Source organism: Chiroxiphia lanceolata, chromosome 1, assembly GCF_009829145.1.
Source record: "Chiroxiphia lanceolata isolate bChiLan1 chromosome 1, bChiLan1.pri, whole genome shotgun sequence".
Classification (NCBI taxonomy): Eukaryota; Metazoa; Chordata; class Aves; order Passeriformes; family Pipridae; genus Chiroxiphia; species Chiroxiphia lanceolata.
In genome coordinates this window covers 150,829,804-150,849,476 of record NC_045637.1, presented here as the reverse complement: position 1 = coordinate 150,849,476, position 19,673 = coordinate 150,829,804, and the positions used below count along the sequence as shown (strand labels likewise).

General features: G+C 37.0%; 1 protein-coding gene across 1 annotated transcript in view; it reads right to left on the bottom strand.

The window, feature by feature from the left end:
* Positions 1-5,688: 5,688 nt before the first annotated feature.
* Positions 5,689-19,673, bottom strand: part of LOC116796099 (sodium channel protein type 5 subunit alpha-like) — a 30,784-nt gene continuing 16,799 nt past the window's right edge. The window contains 11 exon segments of the mRNA XM_032706436.1: positions 5,689-6,947; positions 8,741-9,005; positions 9,491-9,591; positions 11,037-11,178; positions 12,143-12,196; positions 12,354-12,608; positions 12,716-12,853; positions 13,784-13,957; positions 16,166-16,320; positions 16,970-17,084; positions 18,502-18,954. Coding sequence (XP_032562327.1) covers positions 5,827-6,947; positions 8,741-9,005; positions 9,491-9,591; positions 11,037-11,178; positions 12,143-12,196; positions 12,354-12,608; positions 12,716-12,853; positions 13,784-13,957; positions 16,166-16,320; positions 16,970-17,084; positions 18,502-18,954 — 2,973 coding nt within the window. The 3' untranslated portion in view covers positions 5,689-5,826.

Genomic DNA, 19,673 nt, shown 5'->3' with positions numbered 1-19,673 from the left:
ATATCATATGGTCTGGATTAAGATCCTAGTCCTAATTAGCCTTTTTTTAACTGACCCTTGTATCCCTCAATGCTGTAAGACCTGTAAGAAGTGTTACGGCTTTCATGACTCATCTCCATCTTCCTGCAGCATGTTATTCTGATAAACCCACAGAATGTCAGGAAGGGATATGAACTCTTTGGATTGTCTGAAACTTAGGAAGTGACTATGGATCCCAGGGAGGATGGTGTTGTCCCAAATGGATATGCTTTTGCAAAGAGAGTCAAGAGGAATACGATGATCTAGCAGCCTCCTTTCAGGGAATGGCAAAAATGTATATGTTGGAAAGGCAGAAAAAAGAAAAGGCAAATGAATATCTTTGCCCCCACCACCCACCCCCAAATAGCATCCCATCACTGCCCAATAAAATCTCAATATATGAGCAATTACGAAGGAGTTTTCAGAAGGGGCTAGAGTTCTGTCTGTGGGGAAAAAATTGTTTGTAGGTTTAGCAGAGAGAATAGCTAAAGAATTGAAAGTCTCTAGTTGCTGGGTGTGTGGGGAAGCCTTGATGAGTGAAGAATGGTCTGGGCAAGGAACCAGTTTAGACCCCTTCCAAATAATTAAATGGAATAATTTGATCGTCTCTAAAGAACGAGAGAGACCCAGTGGATTGATTTTAACATCTGAAGTGATGGGGGGTGGACAGGTAAGAAATCTCTTGTTAATTTACACTAATTTGTCACCCTCTTGTACACAGAGACTAGAACTGCATGCCCAAAATAGTGTTGATTGATAGACTCAGACTCCCAGATAACACCCAGGTTGTTGATTAATGTGGCTGTTTAGCCATAATCTTTAAGTGTGGAAAGCTGTGGCTGCTGTCATGGAATCACAGAGTAATTTGGGTCAGAAGGGACCTCAGAAGTTCAGCTAAGTCATCTCAGGGCAGATGTACCTTCAAAGGTACATTCGAGTTTGCAGCTAGTTCAGTCTGGTCAGTGTTTTGTCCAGTCAAGTTCTGAATTTCTTCAAGGACAGAGATGTCCCAACATCTCTTAGTGGTTGAATTAGTAAAACCTGAGAGAAACTGGGACACTATGTGCCAGCTGAAAGCAAAACTTAGACCTTTTTGTTGCCACATTGAGGATGAAATAGGAATTTTCCTTCTGGTCAAAATATCAGAAATATTGGATGGTTTGCCTTCCAGTGCAGAACAATGGAACAGGTTTCTGGGAACTGTTTATGTATTTCTTAGGAATATAGAACTCTAAGATACTGGTGAAGTCTTTTTTAACAGTATAGTTTTCACTTCTGGAACTAAAATCTTCTTCTTGCTATGTGGACACGGAAAGCATAATGGAGGCTCTTTTCAACCTTCCTAGATTTAGCAGGAAATACATGACTGCCAGTGATTCCTGAAGTGTATATGTGACATACCAGGTAGTCCTTTCTCATCCAAAGTTCATCTCGTCTCCCCATCTGTTTTCATTCTCTTTTCCTGAAAGACTAGTTTCTGTTCAAGTTTTCTTTTATACCAGCTGCTTCCAATTAATCAATCTGACCTTACCATTGTACCATTTCTTGTTCTTCTAACTTCTCATTTCAGGGTGTCCGCCTCTTGCTAGAGCTTTATGACACTCAGGGATAGCAAAGGGGAAGGATCATTGCATGGTTATTTGATTAATATGTACAATCTGTGTAATTTTCTTACCTTCATCTTGCATCTGTGATGAGATACTGTGATAAGTGATGGGATTGCTGATACTCCATTTTTAATTCCTGTTATGTTTCTGTACCATTCTTGCTGTTGATGAATGCAAACTGGGCATTGACTCTTCTATAGTGCTACTAAAAATATTAATAACTATGAATTTGTGAATTCAGCAAGTGTTAAGCTGCTAAAACTGAATAGAGCTACCAAAACCTAGGAATAACTGAAGAAACCATCCAAATTGTTCAGGAATGAGAATAAAGGAGAAGGGAGAGAAAGTCAAGTAGTTTTTCCTTCCACACCATTACTTTCATGTAAAAGCCAACTTAGTTAACCTGGACATAAGTTTGGGCTACCACCCCACAGCTGATGGCAGCCACAGCATTGAAACACAATTCCTTCATCTTTGTAACATTTACCATAAATACTGAATAGTTTGTTCTACTTGGTTTCAACACAATATGACAATATGACAAACTTCTTCTTCATCACTTTTAACCCTAATCCTGACCTCTGCCTAAAGCTACTCCAGTTGTGGGGAGTGCTATTCTTATGGAAATATGCTTGGTAAATATGAGTGAAAAAAACGTATTTTGAGGTGTCTTCCTGCAAGATTAAACTTATGGGGATTTCTTATGTTGAGATGGAATGTTTACCTCCCTGAGGGCTTCGGAAAGTGACAGCGCTGATGACACACTTTTCAAGCACAGTATTCTGTTTTGTCCAGGGAAAAGATGCCCTGATGGGACTCTCCTTCTGGTACCTTTCGTAGAATCACAGAATGGTTTGGGTTAGAAAGGATCTTAAAAATCCTCCAGTTCCCACCTCCCTGCCATGGGCAGGGAACATTCCGCTAGAGGTTATTTCTTTTCAAATAACTTAACTACAGACGGGCTCTCTCTGAGTCCTGAAGAAACATTGGATAGTGCAAACATTGCAAGGTGAGCAGTAACTGAGGAACTCCAGAGAGTAAAAGGACAGTTTTCACAATCCCTTTATGGAGCCTGTTTTTCAGGGGTACAGGGCTGCATAAAAGGAGGAAAAAACTTTTCCTTACCAGGGATCAGGTGCATACTATTTCTACACAGGAAAAGTGATAGATGGAAATGTAAATGAAGGTCTGCACCACGACTAAGGAGGAAAGGTTAGTTTGTATTACACTGCTGGCCCTCAGGAATTCCCTAGGAGCTTTACTTTCACAGTGTTTCCTAACTGGAGTCATCCAGTATTCCTTTGTTTCTGCTGTTCTCTGATTTAAGTGTCAAACTTCACAAACAGAAGAGAATATTCTTCCACTGTCTTCCAAGTGTGCCTGACCACTTCTCTTGAAGTTCACATCTATCCAGGCAGTTTAACCTGGAGGAATTCACAGTTCCAGATACCAGAATTGCCAAAAGCTCCCACCTCTTCTCTGCTCTTACCTCATCACCATCTAGAGACTTCTTAAAGAAACTCTACATTGTCTCAGCAGTGCCTTTTGGACAATTGTAGCACAAAGAAGTTGCAACAGCTGGATATCATCGTTCTCCTTTCAATCCTGCAATTGCATGCTAAGGCTATTTTAATGCTTAAGCAATAGTAAAGAATTGGTCAGACTTCTAAACTTACTGTGTGGTGAATTCTGTGTGTTGCTGAGGTAAAATAATCACTAAGGATGTGTTCATGTCAGGTACGGTTTTGTCCAAAATTGCTGCCCCTACAATGGAAATAAAGTGTTCATCTTTGAAGTAATTCTAATTATGATCCAGGGCAGAGAACCTGGTGTTGCATTCAAACAAATAATTTTAAATTGCAAAGATAGATTCATTAGTGTTTAAAAGTCTCTTATATGGCTTTTCCAGTCTTTCCTTCTTTTCCAATGCATAACAAAGCATTCTTACCTCTTGTCGAAGAAACATTTCCTTTTACAGTGATGTAAAGATATGTTTGAAACTACCCTTCCAGAAAGCCCAAGGACACAGGAGAATTTTTTTTCTCCCCCAGTCCTTAAGGTCTATCAAAAGCCAGAACAGGCAGTGGACAAGCACCTCCTGAGAACTGTGGCTAACTTGAAAGCCCAGGACAGAAAAAAAGAAAGATTTGAGACTTTTTTTCTAACTTTTTTACAATCAATGTAATACCTTTTTGTTGAAGTGTGCAAGTTTGTCGCCTTTCACCGAAGACTGGCTACATTTTAAACTACAATAAATGCTGCCATCTAATGGTACCTGATCACTGAACAAAAGCTGTCGGCTCAGTCCAGCTCTCAAAGAACAAAATAGAGAGTTTCACCTCACAAGCATCACTCTGCATGAAACAACACAAGCCGGACAGCAGCAGGTCTCAAGCAGAGCCCCCAAATATCTCTGCATCCCTCTGCCCAGTGTGGCAGCTCCCAAGGGCAAATTCCTGAGTTATCCTAAGGGGTCTGCAAACCTTCTTCATCAACCTCTTTTTCTGAACTGCAGCTGGTTCTGGAAGTATTCATAGAATCATTAAGGTTGGAAAAAACCTCCAAGATCATCAAGTCCAACCTTAAATCAAACACCAGCATGCCCACTAAACCACAGTACTAAGTGCCACATCCACTTGTTTTCAGAACATTTCCAGGGATGGTGATTCCACCAATTCCCTGGGGACCCAAAGTTCAACCAGAATAAAGCCCATTCAAACCATACTATATTGGAACTCTTAAACTCTTAGCTTTTCTGTGCCTTTATTTGTCTGTAAAAGAACTTAGATTTGACTGCCATATTTACTAGTATTTAACCCAGGAAATGACAGAAAAAATGAGTAATTACCTTATTGTTCCTGCTATTCTTGGTCTAAAAATGTTAAATCTTTTCTGATTCCCTGTAAAAAGTGAAATATTTTTGTTTTGTTGTGCTAATAAGTAGCTACTTTTTGAAAATTATATTACTCCTCTAAGAACAGATTATGTCTTGTAATAAATGAAATTGAAGATAGTCCTTACAAAACAGACAAAAACATGTTAAGCATCTGAACTCTTTATTGAAGAATCTAAACCAGTCATATTTTATTAGTGGTTCTGAATCCACCACAACACTTCATCTGAACAACCTAAACTGCAAAAGAATCACTAAAATATTATTACACAATATTCATGTATTTTTTTCCAGAATCAATCAAATAAACACTTCCTCTAACTTTTATTAAATGCTCTCTCATAAGATATACCATGAACTCCTTTTCAGATTACTAAGTAATGCTTTCTATGACATTTGAATTAAGTATTATGATGAAATTTATGTACAGTAATTCTTATTATTTTCTCAAGTAATATCTCTTGGTAGCTATGATTATGACAATTCTCATATGCTGAATGATACAAAGAACAAATTATATAGAGCTTCTAAGCACAGGCAACTGAGGATGATCTGGTAAATCCATGTAAGTACAGATATAAAATTATCATGCGTAAGCAAATCCACCCAAAGATGTTAGGAGGTGGATATTGCCCAAAACATCAAAATTAGAGGCTGGTAATACTTGAGTGTCTTGAGTGAGCTCTCTTACAGAAGTGGAGTACTTATTTAATTTTGCTACAATAAAGCCTGGTTGGGAAACTTAGGTGCATAGACAAACAAACCTCCAAAATTCTTAAGCATAAACAAATCCACCCAAACATGCTAGGAGGAGGATGGTCCCAAAACCATCAGAATTAGAGGCTGATTATACTCGAGTGTCCTGAATGAGCTCTATTACAGAAGTGCAGTAATTATATCATTTTGCTACAATAAAGCCTAGTTGGAAATACTAATTATCTCTAAAGAGATATACATTATTCTAGACCCTTGTGTGTTTATAAATCTGTGCTTACAACTGACCTTTTATGGATTTCTTCTGAAAACAAATGAACTAGGTCAAAACTGGTAGGTGAAATAATTAACCCATCTACTCCAGTAGCAGAGAAAAAAGTTCTATGGTTTGATTTTCCTCCAATATTTACGATATAGTTGTTCAGATCTCAATCATTTTAAGGAGAATTTGCAAATTTGAACAATGACAATACTTAAAGGCTGCCATCATTATTCTAAATTTAGAGTATTATGCTCTGGGGTTCACATATTGTCTCCATCTGAAAACAAGTGACTTTGCTTTAAATGTCAAAAATGCTGCAGCCTGGGGTAACCTTATGTTTCCAGCTTATTTGTGTCAGCAACAGCATCATAAAGTCAAGGGAGAGATATGGAAGAAACAGGCCGTGATTTATGTATCTTCCTGCCACTGCTTTCATTAAGCATTGATACAATAAGCCTTTGCTTCTCCTGTGTTTCTTCTCCAAAGACAGCACTGGTCTGACTGTGACGGCTTAAGAAAGATGTATTTTTGAAAGAACGCTGTATCAAATACCTCCTGAAGGCCCTTTGGATAATAACTGCTGATACCTCCTCTTGTTTTCTCTTAAGAGTGGAAGAAATTGGATTGGCAATCACAGTATTTTCTTCCATGAATAATTCTAGACTATCTAAATCTCCAAATTCTCCCAAGACCCTTTCAGTGAAAGCACGCAAGATATCCAAGCAGTGGATCTTATCTCCACTCACTAGAGGGAGGTCCATGGATATGAGCTGGATGCTATTGGGCTTTGGAATGCGCAAGGGTTCTGCCAGAGCATCTGCAAAGTCTGAAAGAGCAGAATAGTCAATAAACTGTGTTGCCAGAGGATCAAATTTTCCCCAGGTCTCATAAAACATATCAAAGTCATCCTCACAAAGAGGATCTGTGCTTTCTTCAGTGGCAACATTGAAGTTCTCTAAAATGACAGTTATGTATATATTTACAACAATGAGAAAATTTATAATGACATAGCTTACAAAATAAAAAATTCCAAATATTCTATTGCTGCAGTTAGTTTTATCTGTCTCTGTTAAATTTAAGTTGGGAGCACATGTACCAGATTCACTTAACAAAGGGGCCAGAAGACTATCCCAGCCAGCTGATGTTGTAATTTGGAAGAGACAGAGAATGCTACCAGAAAAGGTTTGAAAGTTGAAAATGTTATCAATCCCACCTTCCCAGGGAAGACAGGCAAAGTTTGCCATGCCCACAACGGCATAAATGAACATAATCAGGAAAAGCAAAAGGCCAATGTTGACCAGTGCAGGAAGAGACATCAGTAATGCAAAGAGAAGGGTTCGAATTCCTCTCGCTCTTCGAACCAATCTCAGGATTCGGCCAATTCGCACCAAACGAATAGTTCTCAAAAGTGTAGGAGAGATGAATTTTTGGAAGGCTTCAGAAACTCCAATACCTTTGAAATGAGAGAAAAAAAACAAAGTGTTGTCAAGGTATATTAGTCAAATTTTTGTCTGCTTTTTTATAGTCTGTGCTTTAGGTGTCAGAAGTAACACTGACCATATTACACCACTTTCCACACAAACATCATCAATACTGCACCTGCTTAAAGGACAGTTTAAGAAAAGAAAGACAAATTGTAATACCTTTCAATATTAGAGAGATATCAAGATTATGCATAGTTTGGAAACTGCATCCTCCCGGATTTCTCTAATTCAGGGCTGTTGAAGTTACACATTCATTGCTCAAGTACTTAAAAATCCTTTTAGCTCCATTCAGCTCCTGTGCTGGAAGCTGTGGGGATTGCCTCCTAGCTGCTGTCTGCTGCTTCTTTACAGGCCTGATCACATGCTAAATGTGAGGCTTTGACTAATGCTTGGTACTTGAAGGAGAGCAGAGGAGACCAAGAGGATTCTAAAGAAAAGCTGTCTTTTAGCATTTCTCCCCCGTTACACCCCATTCTTTGACCCTACTAACAGAGTAAGGGTACAGCAGCAATGCAAATGATTGCAAACAGAGGAGTTAAGGAGTCATCATTTTCCTGGGTTGCACGGGACAGCAAAGGGTTACTGTGCTTAGGCACAAAACAGAGAACTCAGAGCAGTTTTTCTTTCCTGTCCTTTATTCTGTGATACAACCTGAGCCTGAGTGGGAAGCACAGACCAAATAAACTGCAAAAGAAACTAGAGCTATATATGACCCTTTGTAGAGGAAATGATCAGCATCTAGTCTTATTTGAAAAGCCAAAAAAACCCAAGCCAGTTTTAGTGAGACTTTTCAGTCACAAAAAGTGGCCCAGAATTAGAATGGTGCTGAGCAGTTATGTTTTCCTGAGCTTTCTAAATCAGCAATCAGGATCTGCCTTCTTTAAAGGAGGACCTTTCTCATTTTTCAAGCAATTGTATTTTTAACATGAATTTACTTCGTGAAAGTAAAACAACTTACTAGGATAATGTGGAAATGGAAAGAATAAAACAGTCTTACAACAATTTATATACACTAACTTAGAGAAGATGTTAATGAATTAAATTCCTATTCTGTAGATTACTCAATAAAACGCATACTTAAAGAAAAATAAAAATTGAAAACTCCATTTACCTTTTAGTACTGTGAAAAAATATAAAGGAAAACAAGGAGGGAATTTATAAGGAATCACTGAGCATATAGTCTTATTTGAAAAGCCAAAATAACCCAAGTCAGTTTTAATGAGATTTTTCACAGTCACAAAAAATGGTCCAGATTTAGAATGGTGCTGAGAAATTATGTTTTCCTGAGCTTTCTACATAAGCAATCAGGATCTACCTTCTTTAAAGTAGGTAGGTCCTGGAAAAATTAAATACATCTTTCTCATTTTTCAAGCAAATATATTTTTAGCATGAATTTACTTTTACCGTGAAAACAACAGTTACCATAACAACATGTAAATCAAAAGCATAAAGCCAGTTAGACAACAGATAAAGTACAGTAATTTAGTGAAGATATTAATTAATTAAATTCTGCTCTGTTAATTACTAAAAAACACATATTCTAAGAAAAGCAAAAATTGAGAACTCCATTTACCTTTTAGTACTGTGTAAAAATATAAGGGAAAACAAAAATACATCCTTTTAGAAGGAATGACAGCATATAGTTTGAAAAAGTACAGTGGATCTGTATTTGTTTATCAAATATATCTAAGTGGTTACTTCATACTGAAATTTGGCTCAATATTGGTAAGACACCTTACCTGATTTAGTGATTGGTACTTACTAACTATTGAAAGGACCACAACACTAAGATCAAATAAGTTCCAGCCGCTTTTGAAGTAGTGCTGTCTTAAGGCCAGTAATTTCATGACACATTCTGCTGTAAATACAGCCACAAAAAAATAGTTGATTTTATTAAGAAGTTCCTTGGTGCCTTCCTGGTTATTTTCTGCTATCATAACAAACATATTAAGGCAGATGAAAATCAGAATGATGATGTCAAATGCTTTGTGCATTACGATATCAAACAGCAATCCCAGGAACGCATTCTGTGGAGAGAACAAGAAATGCTTGATGCTACTTCTAGGACTCAGCCTGCATTCAAATATTAATCAGTAATTTGTGCTTAGAAAGAGAACTTGAGATAATATAAATTTAACAATAAGCTACTAGAAGAATTTTGAGGTGATTTCTTTTGTTCATTCTCACCTGCACTAATCCAATCTAGTGGCAGAAGCAATGTCATGCAACTTAAGTAATCAAGGTCATGGCAGGAATATCACTTAATATGAACCTTTATAAACAGGTTGCACATTTGAATAGGTCACAAATAGGATATAAATTTCCCTAATTAATGCCCACAAAGTTGTGTTAGATGGAATTAAGGAAGAAAGATAAAAATGTAAATACTACATTGAATAAAGAAGATGAGGGGCTCTAATGCAAAGTTTATTTCCCTGTGCCTGGCCTACTGAGTTCAAATATGGTCACCATCGTTGTATCTTCTACCATGTTCTACTTAAGATGGTCTCACCGATGGTCTTGGGATGGGTTTTTGAGGTTTCTTGGATCCAAGTTTTTTTAGGGCATTATAGTACTTTTCCTGTTCCTTAGACAAAAATAGATCATTTCCACCTAAGTAAAGGGAAAGAATATTGTTGTTCAGCTGAAGTTTAAGCAGTTCCCTAAATACCAACAACTTTCTGTAAAAAAGAGTAAGTTACAGCTGTCCTGAGTGGGACCTAAGAGAGAGCACAGAGACAAAATGTGTCTTCACTATTTCTCTTTTTCCCCTTGATCTGGGTTTGATCATGGAATTCTAGTCTAGGCAGTGATCCCAAGTCAGTTCCCTCAAGTGTGAGAGCCTTTCTGAAGTTTTACAAATCTATTTCGTATTTTAAAAATTACATACGATTCATCAAGAAGGGAAATACTTTCTATTTTTGGGAAAGGTAGAAACTGAAGAGTATTGCTGGACTAGCAGGTAAATAGAGGATGATGGGACCCAGTTCTCCAGGGGGTTCCTGACAATGAATTTCTTATTCCCATCTACACCCCCTGTATTACTGATCCCCATCTACACCCTCTATAGTATTTAGCAAGCCTTTTGAACCCAGGATTCAGAAGCCACTCATCAATCCTAAAAGCACGGAGTGGTCAGCATTTTGTAGAACAAAGATGCAACAATGTTCAGTAGGGCATCTGCAATTTCAATCACTCTGGAAAGACCTCTGAAAATTCCATCTGACTTCACTATATGGAAGCACAAGGAAAATTCCTGAGAATCAGCAAAGAAATGAAAGAGAAAAAAATGACAAAAAAAAATGCCAATCACAGTATGTACTAAGAAAAAAGTGTTAGATCCACATAAACTTCCAGTAAATGTGCCGGCTTATGAACTACTTGACCACTGTTGTTTCTGTCTGTTTGGATTATTGCAACTGGGACTTTGTTAATAAAGGAAATTCTTAGAGTGAAGTTGAACAGTTGTTCCACAACCCCCAAATATCCTTTCCCTGTTCAAATGCAGAGAGCAGAAGAATTTCTTATGGGCTTTATTGCTCTCTCTCTCTCTACCCAGAGCAGTAATGCTCTGACACTTGGTATATGAGTCAGGCTATGGAAATAAAAAGGGGTTTCTGTAGAGATTCTGTCTTCCAAATGTGAATCTTGAAATTGTAAACCTAGTGTTGGGATCTGCTTTTTTTGAATGAGCAAGATGATCATTTGTTTTAAGTCATCCAAGTAGAATAATTTAGTCAGTTTTTCTTTATATTCTGGATACTTTAAGATCTAAGTGAATCAGGACAGAACTCGTTTTTGGCTTCTGATTTCTGAAGCTACTCCCTCCTTCCTCCTCCTCCTCTACTTGGAACAAATCAAGGGCTTGGAAGGAAAAGAGAGTTTACAGGTAAATTGCTAAAAGCCTTGAGGAAAAGAGGACTCTCGTTTAAAATGTTATTACTTTAAATTTATCCAGTTAAACAGTTATTTCAAAATATTAGACATCTACACATCAAACTAGCATTCACTTAATCAAATTGGGATTAAAAGAGACCCTGAGTTAGTTCAACTAGTACTTATCTTTTTCCTTTGTTGGTTAATATTGTTGATAACCACTCCAATAAAAAAGTTCAACAGAAAGAAAGATCCAAAAATAATGAAAACCACAAAGTATATGTACATGTGTAAGCTTGCTTCAAACTTTGGCTGTTCATTGATCTGTTAAAAAAAAGTCAAACCAGAAAAATAATATTAGTAAAAATGAGATAATCACAGCTTTACCATTTCCAATTTATAACAGGAGATCCTTTTATTGTCATGAGGGATAAATTATTTCCACGCATTTACATCTTTACCTGGATGTACAGGTAGAACCACTCTCTTGTTCTGTCTTCTACTGATTGTAAAGATAGTGACAAACAGAGCTATAGAGACAAATCCAACTTCAGCAAATTTTTAAGTAATAAAGAACCAGTTCCAATCAGAAGGGATCCTGTTAATGCCCTGATTAAAAACAACAGCTCAGACTAAACACAATGGTGACCAGCCATTCTCTGGAATGCTGTCCCAGACAAGAGGCAATTCTAAAGCCCCAGCTCACTAAGATCAGCCCTACAAGGAACCATCATGTTAATCAGCAGCTATTTCACTGCAGTCAAGAGCACAGAGACTGAAGGAGTGAGAAAAATGTAAATTCAGTTAAACATAGAGAAGTTAAAACACACTATCCTGGTAAGAGAGTGAGGAACAGCACATGCGAAGGGGGAAGAAATAGTGAGGATGTCAAATCTAGGGAAGAAAAACTCCTGAAATAACTGCTCTAGCTGCAAGCTCTTTCAATGCTCCTGTACACGTTTATAAAGGAAGATAATTTGCACAGTCCCTCCAAGAGCTTCTGTATTCTGTTTCCAAAAGAGACTTGCACAAAGCTTGCAACTTCTTCCCCTCTGCATTCCTGACATAGCAGGCTTCTGTGTGGTGTCACTCTACTTTGACCAGTTTCTTTTGTCTAAGTTCCAGATATTTGGTACTCCAAGGGTTATTGTTTCACTGTGTAGTTTGATGCCTTCAACCACTTGTACTTTTCATTTGATATTGCAAACAAAGCTGAAAAAGTAATGACATGGATGGAAAAGGGAAGAAGAAAAGGGAAAAGAACTAAATAGTCATTTCAGTGACATACCTCACGTGAATCCACTGCTGCATACATAATACCCATCCAGCCTTTAAAAGTTGCCTGAAAAAAAATGCATTATTATAGGGAAATATATATGGAAGCTAAAAAATATCCCCAATTTCACTGGGATAAGCAGAAGCATAGAGTGTCCCATGGTTGGGCTGCTCAGCCCATTTCCTTGAAGAAAAAAACCTGAGAATGTTTTTATAGAACTCACCACTTGGAGCAGAGCCAAGTATCCCATTCCAACATTATCAAAGTTTACAGGATAATTTGTCCAATTTCCACCATAGGACTCACAATCACTTTTGTTATTAATGAGACTGATATTTCCTTCCTGGAGTATGCACTTTGAAAATCTTTTCCCAAACAATTTTACTCCTAGAATGTTAAATAGGAGCCAAACAACAACACAGACGAGCAAAACACTGAAGACTGAGGGGATAGCTCCAAGGAGTGCATTGACAACAACCTGAACAAAATGAATGAAAATAATAGTGAATTTTATGTTGTCGTTTTCAAAAACATCTTCAAATGCAGCCATTACAAAATATTCACACTGACCCCCAATATCTTTACCTTTATCCCTTCAAATCTTGACAAAGCTCGTAGAGGCCTCAATGCTTTAAGAGTCCTGAGAGATTTCAGGCCACTTCCAGAGGAACAAGGTGATACATCTTTGGGATCATGACTTAGTCCCCAAGAAACAAATGACAGCTGTGTTCACAGAATTGCAACTGGGATTATTAAAAGGTAAACAAAATTTCCCTTGTTTGTGTTAGCAAACAGTACCTGAATGTTACAATGTCTTTGATCAGTAAGTCAAATTAAGAAAATACACATTCAAACTTATTGTAATATAATTTTACTTCATTCTCTTCTAATATATGAAAAAAAATGGGTTTCCTTCATTCTAATTAAAAATGAGGTTTTTTCCTGTTTGGGTTTTGTTTTTTTTTCAAAACCAGTCCATATAATTTTTTTGACTGCTAATATAATAACCAAGTTGATAATTCTGGTACTTATATACACTGCCAGACCAGAAAGGATTTTTCAAATAAAATATTCCCATTTGCTCCATCATTATTCTCAGAAGGATATACAGTAATTCTTTATTGTCACTTAAGATGGGGATGTGGAAATAAAAATTAATTTTTAAGAATATATTCAATATTTTAAATTTTTCTAAGAGCAAAAATTAAATGAAAACATTAGAAAAATATTTTAATAGTTAGGGGCGTTTTTGACTGTTCATGATTTGTCTCTTCTCTCGTAGTTGAAATTCTTGTGTCGCTGTCCAGCCATTGGATCTTTTCATTTTCATCTTTTCATTGGATCTTTTCCTCTGATTTGGACAGCACTGCTATTAAGATTAGAAAACTGTAATTGCTGAACTTATGCTACATGTTCTTTATAAATAGTCATAAGAGGTGATATCTAATAAAAGTTTCTTCAGCAACTTCTGATTACTGCTGAAAATTTCTATTTAAATTTGTTCTAAGGTCTCTTTGGATCGCAGGTTTTTCAGCTTTTGGAAACTGTCTTTCACACCTGCAGTTATTAATAATCAGAATTTGCATGTCCAGATCCATCCAGATAAAAAATGTCAAAAATCAAAATGTATGACAAGCTGAATATGATACTTACACATACAATGACAAAGTCAAGCAAACACCAGGAATTTGTGAAGTAACTCTGCAATCCATAAGCTACCCATTTCAGAAGCATCTCCAGCAAAAAGATGTAGCTAAATGTTATATCAGCATAATTTAGGATCATTTTCACTGTTTGTCTATTCTGCAGGTGAATATCTTCAAATGCCTGGAATTTCAGAATTCAGATTTAAAACAGGTCAGTAGTTGCATGGAAAGTTATTCTTAAATTGCACAAGAATGCACAGTTTGTCTTATTAGAGTTTGTCTTATTTCAACCATTTCATATTAAATTATGGGCAACCACCACTTAGTTTTATACTTAAAAGTAAAAAACTAAAGCCTGACTTGAACACATTAACCACTGTCTTTCAGACTCTGACCTTCCAAATGAGTCATCTTTAGTCAGCCTGAAGAGTTGTAATACACACATGAAAAAATATGACAAACTCCTTATCTGGAACTGTTCATTCCTGGAATTACAAGTTTTTTCACCTAAACCTTGACCTTGAGGTTTTAGGAAAATGCTTTATTGATTGCTGCTGTTCACATCAGTGTTTGCTTGTGTTTAATGCATTTTCTGCCTTGCTAAGTAATTCTAAGTTTTTGATATTGCCAATCTATTCCCAATTCCTTTTACATCTTGCATTATTTCCTCACCAAGCCTCTGGAAATGTATTTATTCCTCCTTTCAAGCACTTCCCCCCTACCTTATAGCCTCATCTCCACTTCATTTAGGTATTATAGCAACCTGATTTGCTCCCCTGCACGTAAGAGATGCCTAAAAATCCAGTCTAAAAAGCCATGGAAAAGGTGGAGCAGGAGCATAGAGCACTGAAAAAACAAGGAGCAGAGATGCTCCTATGTATAATCCAATAAAACCTATGCACTCCTGTTCTGCAGTGTTAGAAAACAGTGATTCTGCTTCTGGACCTAAAGGGGTCTTCCAGTTGTGCCACAATTAGGAGAAATGCCTCCAGAGCAGAGCTGTCCCTGTGTCCATGGGACTGTTCATTTGAGTGTGGGTAAAGGAGAACTTCTGGCATTCATGTACATAAACCTAACTGCCATTTCTGACCTTTTTTCTTGAGCAAGTCTGATAATGTGTCCTCTGATTCCCTGCTAAACCTTGGCTACCTTGATCTCCATCTACCAGTCAAACCACCTGCTCATTAGCAGTGATGTTTTTTCATACTTTTACACTACTGTTTTTCTAACTTTTTAAAGTGTCTACCTACTCTTAATTGCTGCTACTTAAGCAAGTCAGGAATACTTGAGTTCCTCACTACTCTTCCTTTGCTCTGAGCACTGAGCACTCACTTTTCTGTGAATTTATTCTGTCATCACCATCTCATTTAATTTCCTTTCAAGGCAAGGACACCATGGTGTCCCTTTGTTCTAACTGGTTCAGACAATTCCCTACCAGCATACAAATTTATAAACAAAGAAAACAAACAAACAATCAAACAAAATGGACAAGTCCCTTCTTGCAAGAGGACAACATACGTGAAAGTTCTCACTGCAAAACATCTTTGATGTTGTTGTTTTGTTATTTTGCACCTGGGTACCAAATAGCTTTGTGTTCAGTTTATTCCTTAATGTGCAGTAGGATCTGACTAACTCAGTTTCCTTCCTTACTTCAGCTTGGTTCCACATGAATAGAGAGGAGCCCTCACAGGAATCCCAGGGATTTCTCTTGGTGATTTTGCCATGGGAATTCTAAAGCAGACAGTTCAAATCTATAGTTCAGTGAACAACCTGAATTTAACGTACACAGAGCAGATTTTATTTGGAAAATTCTGACATTTACCCCATAGATCCCTTTCAGACTATTTGGTTATGTTCCTTTTGCACTAAAAACATTTTATTTAACAAATTATTTCCAGTTGACAGTGAATATGCTTTCAAATCATAGAAGTTCCCTTATTCTTGAGTAGAAATGGACCTGATCAGGGCAGCAATGAAACATTACCTCACCTATCAGTTTACAGCCAACTTCATTTTAGATTCTAATCATAATGTTTGGATGATTTTGAATCTACATTTTTACTGAGCAGTTACCTTACTTTAAACATTTAGAAGTGTTATTATTTTATTTAGAAGTGCTAAGTAATTTCAGACTCTGGTTTAGTCTTGTAATTAACACACAAATGTATGAAGAACTATGTTCCATGAAAAGCCACAATTCCATATAATTAAATCCATATATTTAAACATCCAAGTGGGGAAAAGCCTTATCACTTTTAAGGGATGAATTTATTACACTCTTCTCTCTCCCTGTGGGAAGGAATGTCAGAATAGAAGAAATCAATCAAATACTTTATTTTCCTTATTGACAAAAATCAATGCAAAATTAGAGAAATTAAATGCAATTTACCAGTGCTGCACTGCTCAATACTATCACAAAAATCATAAAATATTCAAACCCGCTATGGTTAACAATTCTGTAGCAGGTTTTCCTGAAGTTCCACCAACTTCTGCCTGGAAACTTAGTGATATCCACTACACAACATGGGAAACATTTACCACAATCTGAAAAGAGAAAGAACAGTATATTGGTTCCATGGAAAATGCTGAGATATGGAATCAAAACAGTATAAGACATCTTAAAGAGAGCTTCTACCGACTAGAGAAAGAATGTGCTGTTTTACCTATGAGGTGATGCTGTGGTTGAAATTATCTAAAGATAAAGAAAATAAAAAACTTGTATGCAAAATTAATCTCTTTTAATAGAGCAACTCATACATGGGAAAAAGAGAGTTGCTTTTGTGCCCTTCTTCAGAAAGGCTTGTGGGCACAAGAAAAAAGACTTTACTTCTATCTAAAAAAATGTTTATTTTCTGCATTTCTTCTTTTTGTTTTGAAAAGAGAGAGTACCTTACTAGCGGATTAGTCAATTATTATTTTTACTGATTATTTCACTTTATTCCACTGCAGAGACATTACAACTACACTCCCTGTTCACTGCTTTGCACCAGAAACACTCTCCATGAATCTGTAAAGGCAGCAGGACTGAAGCATGAGAGTCAGTGGAGTCTAAGGAGATGGTCAGGTAATCAAAGGCAGATGTCAACACTGGGATGAGCAGGAAAACAGATTCTGCTAATTTGGACATATTCCAAGTGGATATTTTTTAACACTGGTTCATTTGGTATTAGCACAATGCAGAAAAGATTCCTACTTTCTCCAAAACAGTCCTTAGGCAGGTGTGAGTTTTTAGTCTGGGAAAACCTCTCCAGACCAACAGCTGCATCCACACTGCTGGCTTCAGAAGAGCTGTGAGCAGCACCACATTTCTGCATGGGAGAAGGAGAAAGAGGAGAATTTATTTGCTTTTCATTAATAAGGTTAAAAAACCAAAAATAAATGAAATTTATCATCCCCCTGCCCTTCTCCCCAAAAGAATTCTGCAGTCTATAAATTACCTTACTGTTGCTGAACTACCAATGTTATACATTAAGTTACATCATTAACCATGGCTATTGATGAGAGACAAACCTCCATGCTATTACTGTCTCTAGAGAGATGTGCCACCTCCACAGGCATTATATTTGCTGCTGTTCAGAAAATCCCAGCCTGTCCTGTCACTGCTGAATGAGAGAACATCTGTGACAGTTTGAATCTCTAGCATATTCCACAAGATGATAAAAGTTAGAATTACCTCTTTTTGCTCTTGCTTTTCATGTGTTACTGTGAAAACATTTATAGATTCAGGAGTCCCAGAAATCTGACTGAAGCTGCCTGAACTCTGTTGCTGTTCTCTATGTCCTAATCTGTCTCCCTGCAGGAAATAATGGAAACCTTTCTGACAGTCATTCTTAAAAGTCAGAATTCTTTTACAGAACATCCACGAAATTTAGAATCACAGAAGGGTTTGACTTGGAAGGGACCTTAAAGATCAACTAGTTCCAAACCTCCTGTCATGGGCAGAGAATCTTCCACTAGCATGTTTGTCTTGTTACAAATAATTAAATGATATCCATAAAATGCTTGTAATAGAATGGTTTCTTCCTTGATTTCATATACTGTGCTCCTGAGGTTTTACTGTGGAAATGTATCATTCCCCAAGAAATACATTTAGCCCAGGGATGGATTCCTGCATCCAGTTAACCTTTGCAGCTGGACCCCAACAGCCTCATGCTTCCAGTTACAGGCAGAAGACCTAAGTGATCCCAATCAGTTCTCAGTCCTTTTGCCTCCACAAATTCCAAGAAAGACCAGATTCCACTGCAGCAGTTTTTGTCATCAAATGCTTCTGGATAACATATTTGAAATGGCCACAGATGATTCTAAGGTGATCAGCAATTTTTGCTTCTTTGAGAACTTGTCCAAAGATATTCCATTGGCAATGCTCCCTAATATGACCCAAACCACAGCAAATGGCAACTGAGAAGAGACATGGAAGCATCAGAAGAGGCTGCCTTCCAAAATGTGTAAGGCAAAGGAGACAAAAAGAAGGAATGTCTGTCTTCATCAAACTTCATTTATTTGTTGACAGCAATAGATGGAAACAAAACAGATCAAAGCAGAATTATGGCTATTCATGAAGAAAATGGTGAAAAAGTGGATAGTCAAAATGTGTTTGGAAAATGAAGACTAGAACAAAGTAAAATGGCAGAAATGACAGAAAGGATAATATTTACTGTTGAATCTTTGAGATGGCAATTACAGATGTAAGTTACAGTATTTTTTTAAAATATGAACAATTCTTACCTGTTTTCTGTGTTCTGTTTCTGTGACTACAGAGTGCTCATCATCACTTTTGTCACTGTAACTCTCTGATTTTGCAATGGGAACACAGGTACTGTAACTACTGGAAAGATCTTCATATTTCCTTGATATTGAGGAATTCTCTTCATTATAGTAACACTCCATGTCAAAGCAATTATTGTCTATATATTTTCTGACATCTGTCATGGTATAATTATTATCCTCTATGTTTTTGCCAGAAATTTCTTCCAAAGTCTTCTTTTTGTCTGCTTTTCTGAGGCTTCCTTTCATTTTTCTGCCACAAGGATCCAGAATTCTGTCTTTCAAAGACTTCAGGCCCTTGTGAATCTGTGCAAGGGCAATCTGAAATTTAGTCCTTTCTCCAGGTTCCACTTGTCCTCCTGAGGCATCAGTATTCAATGAACTCATCACCAAGGCAATGAACAAGTTGACCACCTTAAAATAGTTAAAGTAAGTTGGAGACACTACTGCTAACAGAAAAGACACTTCAGAAACCCTCAGTCTTGTTTTCATCAACATTGTCATGAAATGATTTACTATTAGATTGCAATATTGCTATAGCATGATCTGGCCCCTTCTGGAAGGAATGGCAGGAGAAAAAGGAAGGAAGTGAGGGTTTGGGTATATCAAATATATTTTCACCTGCTCTGATGTCCATAATGTATGAAGAGATAGATATGCTGGAAAACAGCAAAGATGAATCTTAGTAACACCACATCCAAAAGGTTCTGGTATAGACCAACAAACCAAGCAGATGAAAAAGATTTTGTCTTCCAGTACATTTACATTCCATCTACTATATGTCATACAAACCAGAAAATCTGGGTATGGTAAACTCTTGATAATAGAAGGACAAGTTGATAAGCATTAAAAGCACTGAACAGTTGGTTATTGGATCCTACCAACACAAAAGATGAAGACATCAGACACCACATTATCAGAAGCACTGCACTTCTATACTGTGGGTAGAGGGAATAATTTGGCATTGCTTCTACCTCTGGTGTGAGAAAAACAGGGGAAAAGTAAAAAAACAAAAAATATTGAAGAAAAACATGTCAAGTGGCATCCAGAAAAGAGAATAGTGTGAATACTCTTGAAATGATAAAGTTTCCCTCTGCAAAAATCAGTTGCCAGTGTAACTGGATGCCTTCAGT